The 9,518-nt window shown below is 39.9% G+C and overlaps 1 protein-coding gene and 1 long non-coding RNA gene across 2 annotated transcripts; both read left to right on the top strand.

Moving 5' to 3' along the window:
* The first annotated feature begins 2,259 nt into the window (after positions 1-2,259).
* LOC118562198 lies at positions 2,260-3,218 on the top strand. Its single transcript, XR_004930510.1, has 3 exons — positions 2,260-2,518; positions 2,928-2,961; positions 3,134-3,218. It is a non-coding gene; the product is annotated as an uncharacterized LOC118562198 (long non-coding RNA).
* A 474-nt stretch (positions 3,219-3,692) lies between these two features.
* LOC118562199 (cohesin subunit SA-3-like) lies at positions 3,693-7,050 on the top strand. The gene is made up of 5 exons (XM_036134481.1): positions 3,693-3,929; positions 4,577-4,673; positions 4,898-4,974; positions 5,337-5,541; positions 6,851-7,050. The coding sequence occupies exons 1-5, from the start codon at positions 3,924-3,926 to the stop codon at positions 7,045-7,047; spliced, it is 582 nt and encodes a 193-aa protein (XP_035990374.1). The 5' UTR covers positions 3,693-3,923; the 3' UTR covers positions 7,048-7,050.
* The last annotated feature ends 2,468 nt before the right edge of the window (positions 7,051-9,518 follow it).

The raw sequence follows: 9,518 nt of genomic DNA, 5'->3' as shown, positions 1-9,518 counted from the left end.
AACTGTGTACTTGATTAGTATTTGATGTGATAGACCAATGTTAATTCTAACGGAAAGGGGAAATGATACATGGCTTTCATTTTTGTCCTAGATAAAGATGAAAACAGTGGCATTCTTTTGAACACAGCCTCCCATTAAGTCAATCAATTGTAGAACCTTAAAAAGACGGTGGGTCTTATAGGGTATGTTGCATGCAGCTTTGTGTCTAAATTTTCATTTAAACTGCATTGTCCGGCGTCCTGGATGGAGAGCTTCTGTGAACAGCTGTTTAACAAGTCGTGCCACAGATTCACACTTGGATTTAGCGATGAGCATTAAAAGGACAAATCTAACACATGATTAGGCATTTATCTAAACTATCACACCGTAGCTCTGTGGGGGGTTAGTTCCTCTGGTGAACGGGCTCAAATCAGTGTTAGGCTCTTAGTGTGTGTGCATGTTTCCCATGATCTGTTTGAATTTTTTTTATCTTCCTGGTTCTTGCTAAAGAAAAGCATCCCCACAGCACGAAGGTGCCATCACCACGTTTCCCTGTTACGATAGCGTATTCAGATTTTTGTGCAGTACCACATGTTAAAAAAAGAGGATATTATAAAAAAAAAAAGGTCAATGTTTTTGTCCCTCATTTCAGAAAATGAAACTCGCACATTATATAAATTCATTACACATGGATTAAAATGGATCAAGAATGTATTTGTTCACATGCAAAACTAAATGTCTTAAAATTACAATGCATATTACTAGATTCAACATTTTTGATGTGTAAATGTTATGTAATGACCATTTTATGGCCTACATTGTCACAGGGAAGACAGAAGACAGTCGTTGACCAGCAACTGAGGGTCATTGCTAAAACAAAACTGGTTGTTCAGAATACTGTATTCAGGCATATTCATAGAAAGTTAAGTGGAAGGAAAACTTGTGGTAGGAAAAAGTGCACCAGCGACAGGAAGAACCGCAGCCTTGAGAGGATTGTCAAGCAAAATCCCTTCAAGAATTTGGGGAAGCTTCTTGAGGCGTGGAATGACGCTGCACATCAAGAGCCCCAACACACAGACAAAAACCTAAACATGGGATACAAATGTCAGAATCCACGTCTCAGGCCGCTTCTGAACCAGAGACGATGTCAGAAGCATCTTACCTGTGCTAAGGAGAAAAAAAAAACTTGATCACTCAGTGGTCCAAAGTGCTCATTTCATATGGAGGTATAGTTTGAGTTTCAGTTGGAAATCAAGAGCAGGACAAAAGACACCAGGTCAAACAATGCAGATGACCTGAAGGCCATGATCAGAGCAACCTGCATTTACGTGGTGTAATGGATTTTTAGATGTACCTGTACACCTTTTTTTGTGTGTCAAGGCCATATAATTAAATTTTTCTCTTCTGAGCAGAGAATCTTCGTCATTTTAATTCTGACATCGTATGTTTGTTTGTTTTTTTCTAAAAAAGCAAAACTTATGTAGTTTATGTACTATGGGTTTTTTTTTTTCTTCCGATTTACAGCTATTCAAACTTCTCCACAAGCTAATCTGTCTGGTGGGTTATTTTGTCTTCATGTTTCTTTTTGTTCATCAATATTCCCCATGAAACTTCGGAGGCCACAGAACAGTTGGAATAACAATATTGCAATTTACTTTGGCATTTGTCTGCACTGGATTTTATTCAGGGGTATTATAGTAAAGGGGGCTAGTGGCAATGAAAATTGCAGTGGTCAAATTTCAAAACCCATGTAATTCCCCTCCTAGTTATATGCTGCTTGGGTCATTGTGTGCAACACAAAATCCCATTAATATGCTGATTTGTTTTATTTATTTTTTTGCCGCATGAAAAAAGTTCAAAGCATAACGGGGGCATTTGTTGCAAGGCACCTTAGATCATTTGAGCAGGCATAGTGTAAAAACAAACCCAGGAGTCTCCTACTGTTCTATGCCTCAAATTTATTTATGCTGTTTTAAATATGCATTATTGCACACATTTCCTGGATAACATGTAGCATTACTAAGCAGAAAATAAACCACGAACGTCATATTTAGAGCTGATTTCATGGAGGCGGTTCAATTTCATAAGCAAAGGTTAATTTGAAATATGGAACACTTATTTTGAAAATCAAACCGGAAGCAGCTTTTCAGCCTGGTTCAAAGAACAATGGAAGCTGGGAGAGAGAGAAGAAGCCGAAAGAGGAAAGAAAAGATGCAGAGCCCCTGAACACCAGCCCGCCCTCCCTCTATTTGTCAAAAACTTGGCAGTAAAACACAACTTTAATTATCAAACAGCCCAATAAAATGAATATAATACTTAGATAACTACTAAGTTGCAAAAACTTGTCAAACATCGAGTTTCCACCGAACTTGTACGAAACCATCTAATGATGGCGGCACTTTCGAGCATCTGAGTTTTGAGACAGACCAATCAGGTTCTAGCGCGAGACAATGCTGACCAATCCGCTGCGAGGATTTGTTCGCGGCTTGTAGTTCACTGCTAATGTCGGTAGAAGAAAAATAGTTGCCCAAGACGTAAGGTACTGCTTAACTAAGTTTTTTTTTTCACACGGCAAAAAATAATTTTCGTCGTGTGTACTTGTGGGAGTTTAGTAGTTGTAGTTTGTCTTACACATATTTATTTTGTTTTCAAAGTGTCACTTTCCTGTAGCTACGCCTGTCAGCTAGCGATACTTAGCTTTTTCTATGCTAGGTATTATTTCTGCATGTTCAAAGCCGTAAGCGGTAAAAAAAAAAAAAAAAAAAACTTTCTAAAGCGTATACAGTTCAGAGAAATCGTCCACTTTTGAATTCAGAAGATAAACTTAATTTCATTTTTGTCTACTTACCGGTTTTAATTTTAGTAATGATGAATTAAATAAGCTAACCAGACATCCATCATGGTAACACGATCCATAATGATCCATAATCCACGGTGTTCTGTTTCAGCTACTATGGAAAATGGAAGCTCAGTTCTGGACAGGTAAAGTCACCCAGGCCCGTATCTCTAATGTGGACTTAACTGGTTAACTTTAAATCAACATCATCATAAAGTGACTTATTTTTTGTATGCTTACAGCTTATTTTACTCATAATGAGTAGTTATATTTTATTCTTCTCGAGACCTGTCTTAATTTAGTCTTTTTTGTTCTTAGTCCTGAGGACTTGGATTGTTCCTCAGATTCTGGTAGCATCTTCGTTCCTCAGAAGCGACGTAAACAAGCAGTGGCTGGGTCCAAGGTAAATATTATTTCCTTTTAATGTGATTGGTTTTAACATTTCAGATACGTTTGAAATATAAGAGAATGGAAGAATATTTGTCTTTCCCTTTGTCTGTCCATCCATCTATCCATTTATTTGTTTTTCCAGCCACCCAACTCTACATTTTCTTACAGTCTGGGGTTTTTGCAGATTCTGTACTCAAGCCCTGACTACTGAAAATATGTCTTCTTTAAACTCATTGCAATTTTGTATTCACTTTTAAATGCCTAAAATGAGGGTGTAAAACATTTAAATGCTGAGAAATATGGAATTTTAACTTTGACAAATTGTGTTTGGTTTGTGTTTCAGTTTAGATATATTTAAAAATCCCCAATATCAGTATCACTTTCAGTTGTTATAAAAGGTAAAACTATGGGATCTTGCTTTAAAAGACCCCTAGAATAGGACATCATGTTCATTCACAGTGACTAGCAGTCCACAACATGTTAAATAATTCTCTTTCATGTAAAGCCACCGAAGAGACCCAGGCGTAATGCTGTAAGGGTGACATCCAGCCCCAGCAGCCCCTTCAAAACCCCTCCTGACTCCTCCCAGCAGAGGCAATCGCCCTCCCAGGGGACATCCAGAAAGCCCTCCTCTCGCCGTGTGACGAGCGTGAGCGAGGAAAGCCAGGGGATCAGTGCGAAGGATATCTATGATGCTGTGTTTTCTGGAAAGACTGCCATGGTGGTAAGCACAATGTTAGGAGCAGGCGAAAAGCACGCGGAGGAGGTGGGACGTAACAATACACAGAGGACTTTCTAGACGTAGACTTTATGGTCATTCAACTGCATATTCACAATGTGCATTTGAATGAGAGTTTGTTGCAAGGCTCTGAATAAAAACGAGAAGTAAATGAAAAGCAGTAAAAAGTATATGCAATGTAAAAAAAAAAGAAGAATATATGTAAAAGAAACGGAAATTGTATAAAACATTTTATGGCATTTGTCAGTAACAGACAAATTTATATGTACGGCGAAATAATATGCAAGACACCATGAAGGGAAAGTGAAACAAGCTTACAAAAAGAAGGGCGATTATGTGCTATCAATGTTTGATGCTGCCCTAAAGGATTGCCTTTATAAGCAAAGAGGAGGAAGGGTCAGCGATGGCCAACACTGTCCATTCCAGGCATTGTTGTGCTATTGGCAATCTGATTTGGGTAAAGATTTGGAGGAATAATTATATAACAAAAGGAAAGGACCAAAATTAGCATCGAACTGGGTTAAATGGTCGAGTAGATCTGAAATCCATACTGTTACTGCATTTTAACTCCATTTGATCCTTGATCTATGTGTGCCTTCCTCATTGACTGGTGTCTCCCTGTCGATCTTAAGACGGTGGTGGAGGAGTGGCTGTGCAGCTACAAACGGAGCAAAGAGGCAGGCCTGCTGGTGCTCATCAACTTTATTGTTCAGTCCTGCGGATGCAAAGGTCAGAGGTTAAACGGGACGCTTGTTTGTAGTGAGGTGGGGGGGGGGATTTTCTTTCCATCTGCAGCTCAGGATGTCATGTGTGGTATTGATCTCTGTGCTGTTGACGGCTTTAGATTAAAGCAAAGGAAAAATTTAAATTAGAGGATACCAGATGTTCCAAGATAGTTTTTTTTTTTTTTATGTGCGTTTTATTTAGGTTTTAATTGTGATCTTTTTGCTCAGGTGTGGTGAACAGAGACATGTTGGAAAGCATGGAGAATGCTGAAATTATCGGCGCGCTAACAAAGGAGTTCAATGAGGTAAGACGGAAAACAAATTGTTACCGTACTTATAATTTAGTGTTAGGTCAATCTTAACATTAAACGTTCTGTTTTATTTTTTTCATCTCTTTTTCTGCTTTCCCAGTTTGATTAACCCAGCAATTAGTTTCAAAAGTCTCATAATCTCTGTGTCCCATGAGATCGTGATCTGAAATATGGCGCACAGCCTGATTAAAAAGGCTAATTACAATCTAATGGTGATAAATGAACACTTTAATTAGTTCATCAGCACTGTCTTTGTCATTAGAATAAACCACAGGCTCCATATTATGATACAAAGCAGGCAGCAGAATATTGACTGTATTTTCTTCTTTTTATTTGTTGCTCTCATCTTTGGTCAGGATTCTGTGAACTACCCTCTGAGCACCCCTGGTCCTCAGCTGAAGCGTTTCAAAGCCGGCCTGTGTGAGTTTCTGCGGGTCCTGGTGCGCTCGTGTCGCAACAGTTACGTCTACGACGAATTTCTCTTCCCCTCCCTGCTGGCTCTACTCACCGGGCTGTCTGACTCCCAGGTCAGAGCCTTCAGACACACCAGTACCTTAATGGGTAAGCAAGGCAGGACGCCATAGGCGCCGCGGAAAGTGGCGCATCTCCTGATTGTCACAGACTGAATCCGTACTCTGTGCCTGGCAAAAGTATTCATGTCATTAAAGGTTTTCACAATATGTCATGTTGCAACCCCAAAGTTGAATGCAATAGGTTAAAAACCACAATAACATATTGTATAAAGCACAGGTGTCAAACTCAAGGCCCGCGGGCCAAATCCGGCCCGTCAAGGTAAATTATCCGGCCCTCGAGAGTCAAAAAAAAGTCGTATATCCTTTTAAAGTGTATAAAGTGGCTAAAACTGTGCCTCCTGTAAGTGTAACTCACCCCAATATCAACTTTTTTTGCAGATAAACTGTATAAACTGGGCCTAAGGGTGCTACTTTTATGTTACTGTGCATTTTTTATACTACTGTGTAAACTGGAATGAAATTATGAAATGAAAAGTATCGCCTCTACACATGCAAGTGGCCCTTTTAAAGGCCTCATGATTCCAAAATGGCCCCATATAGAAATTAGTTGGACACCCCTGATATAAGGAAAGTCGTACTTGATCTGCTCTATATGTTTACTGTCCCTTTTAATTTGATGTCCCTTATTAAACTCAGGAAATTAGTGACCAGACAGCATCGTAAAGACCAAAGTGACGCGACAGAGAGATCAGGGATAGAGTTGAATAGAAAGTGGAATACATCAGAACAAGTGTATTTATTTATAAAGCATCATTCCTAGCTTTGAGCGGCTCACTTGTCTAAAGTGGAATGAATATGGCACAACTGCAAAGACGTGGCCGGCCATCTAAACTTACAGGCTGAGCAAAGGGGCATAAGCTCTGGCCAGGTCAGCTAAAATAAAACCATTTTTGTTCATGTACAAAACCCCAGAAAAGCAAAACCAACTCTGCATATCACCTTTAACACATCATGGAGCACGGCGTGCAGCAGCATAACGGTGTGTCTGCTAGAGCGGATCAGGAGTAACGGATCAGATCTGATGGAAGAACGGATGGAGCTAAAACTCGGGGTAAAAGCTGTGAAAGACTAGCCTGGAGCAGCCATTCTCCTTCCAGCTGACTGATTTGAGCCGTTTTGTAACAAAGATCAAGCAAAAGCTTCCAGATGAACAAAGTTCAGCTGCAGTGGAAGTTGGTCTTAAAAGCTTTTAGTCAGGGGTCACAGCACACCGCTCAGATTCTAGTTTCAAAAAATGAAACTCTTCACACAAAAAAACCTGAAATGGTCTACGCATGAATACTGTTGCAGGGCTCTGCGGCTGCCAGGCTTTGACTTCTGTCTCTGCTCTGTTTCAGCCATGAAGCTGATGACAGAGCTGGTGGACATCGCTGTGGCCGTATCGGTCCAGCTGCAGACCACCCAGCGGCAGTTCGACGTAGAGAACGGCAAGAAGCCGCATGAGCGAGCCTCCGACAGGCTGGAGGAGCTGAGCGCCTCCATCAGAGAGGTGAAACACGGCGGCACACAGACATCGACCCGAGTGGCAGATTAGGGGCGATGTTGGATTGTGAAGGATTTCAGCTGAATGAAGGTCTGCCAAAGCAGAGAGGTTACGACGTCGTTGTAGGTCTATTTTTCTCCATCTCAGTTTCTATCCCGCCTTTTCCTTTTGCTTTTGAAACCCAGCTTTTATCTTACAGGATTAACCTGAGGGATGTTTCTTGTGCTTCACAGAAGCTTGAAAAGCTAGTGGTTTATCATCGGGTTAGATAAGGTTTTTTTGCTACAGTCAAATCAGAGCCCAGGCCGTTTGTTTTTCTAAAATATTTTTACGTATGGATGTTTTTAACATCAGGAGCTCAAGTAATAGAAGTAAACAACAGAAACTGAAGAACGGACCTTCTATAGTATTCTATAATGTGTGATCAAGATGCAGACTCTGTTGAACATTAATTATCAGGACAATCCACCATTTGTTCCATCTCAAAACGAGAGAGTGGGAATGTGAAAATTATCGGCCATTTTTAAAAGCTACTTATAGATATGAATCCCGACGAAACTCTTCAGATCAAAGAAAAGTGGGAAAGCAAAATGAACATAGATGTACAGCAGGACAGGTGGGAGGAAACATGTACAGAAGCGCATCAAGTCACTAAGTTGCTAACACATGGGGGGGAATTCAGGTGGAAGGTAATAATACGATTCTTTAGGACACCAGCGCTCATATCCAAAATGGGAACCATACGCTGAGATAAATGCTGGAGAAGTTGAGGGTCACACGTCGGTAACCTTACTCATACACTCAGGACACGACCTAAAATGAGAAAGATGTGGGACGAGATATTTGAGGCACTTAGAAAAGTATTTCAGAAAACGTTTAACAAAGATCCTGAGATTGTACCGCTTGGATTAATACCAAATGACATTACTAAAGGAGGAAAAAAATACTTTCTACAATTATTGCTGATTAAATGGCTGAAGCCCGACCCTCCAACGTAAAATATGTGGACTGAAAAGTCTGGGAAATCTGTCATATGAAACGAATAACTTGTTGACTGAGGCTTCAAAAAGACATATTTGTTAACAGATGGAAAACGGCCATGACCCCATACTAATGCAATAAAATTCTCTTTTTTTATTATTATTATTATTATTATTTTAACTAATTTATCTTCATTTGCGTTGCTTATTAATTTACCACCTATAGCTATGTTTGTATGTTACTCCTGTTTAATCACGTCACCTGCTTGTTTAACCTGATGCATATACTTTTAAAGTTGCTTTAAGTATATCGTAGGTGAAGAGCAGCAGACTAAATGTGGGCTTGTACGTATATGTCTATGTAAGTTGCAATAAATAAAAAAATTCAGTAAAAAAACAAACAAAAAAAAAAACGAGGCAGTGAACACTGTGGTAAAAACAAATAAAAGAAGCTGTCTCTAAAAATGCCCTCAGGTGAAGGCAGCGTCAGCGTATGAGGTCTGGCAATGTTACACCCGCCAACACCACCGTCCTGGAAAATAGTCTATAGTGGAACGATATTCAAAACAACTCCCAACGTGACCGGGTGTACCGTCCGGAGCTTGTTTACCCTGTGAGCAGGTCGACAAGATGCTTAAAAGAAGTCTCCTCAGAGCCTCACAGATCTGCAGCAAGGTACAATCAGTGTGATGGGAGCTCTGCAGGGGAGGGAAACATTTCGTTACAGTGATGATAAAAGATAGAAAGCTAGACGATTTGTGGACATTAAATTAAAGAATAGGGGTCTCATTTATAAAACGCTGCGTAGAATCCATACTAAAGGTTTACGTACAACCAAAAAAACAAAATGACGTACACCACAATAAATCAGATTTATAAAGCATGCACACCAGCACGCAATTTCCCTTTTATGGACCACAGCTGTACCTGAACGTTAGTGGAGCTGCTTCCGCCTCATATTCTGGCTTCTGCACATCCAGATTCAACCAGAAAAGCACCTCATGAATGTTAATGTGTGTTAAAAATGGGTCAGCTGATCGATTTTTTTTTTTTTTTTCATCACGGTGACGCGTCACCTAGGAGAAAAAGCAAAGAACCTTTGGGGAAATTCACAGAGCGGTGTGTTATTAAATGTGAAAATCAGAGGTAAAAGCACAGATTATGCCCACATTAAAAGAACTCGTTAGAAATGTGCCCTGGTGTTTTTTTTTTAAACATCAGATTTGGAGAGCCGCTCTGAAAATGTGATAAAATAGTGACTCTAACCTTACCGTAAAAGGTGTCGATTCCTACATCTACGAAGGTCTCTGGTCTTTTTAAAGACGGCTCTTAAAGCAACAGCGTCCAAAACTGTCAAGTCAAAAGTTCTCCAGTCTCATTTTTAAGAAGCTAAAATTAGAGGGCTAGGAAAGGGACGTGCAAATCACCGTAGATCCAAAACTTAGAAAGGGTTTTGCACATTTACCGCTATTCAAAAAGTTGTCTTCCAGTTTGTAAATTTGTTTGGGTTTGATTGGGGGGAAAAAATGTAGTTTATTCTCA

Source organism: Fundulus heteroclitus, unplaced genomic scaffold (assembly GCF_011125445.2).
Source record: "Fundulus heteroclitus isolate FHET01 unplaced genomic scaffold, MU-UCD_Fhet_4.1 scaffold_826, whole genome shotgun sequence".
Classification (NCBI taxonomy): domain Eukaryota; kingdom Metazoa; phylum Chordata; class Actinopteri; order Cyprinodontiformes; family Fundulidae; genus Fundulus; species Fundulus heteroclitus.
This window is presented reverse-complemented; position numbering and strand designations above follow the sequence as displayed.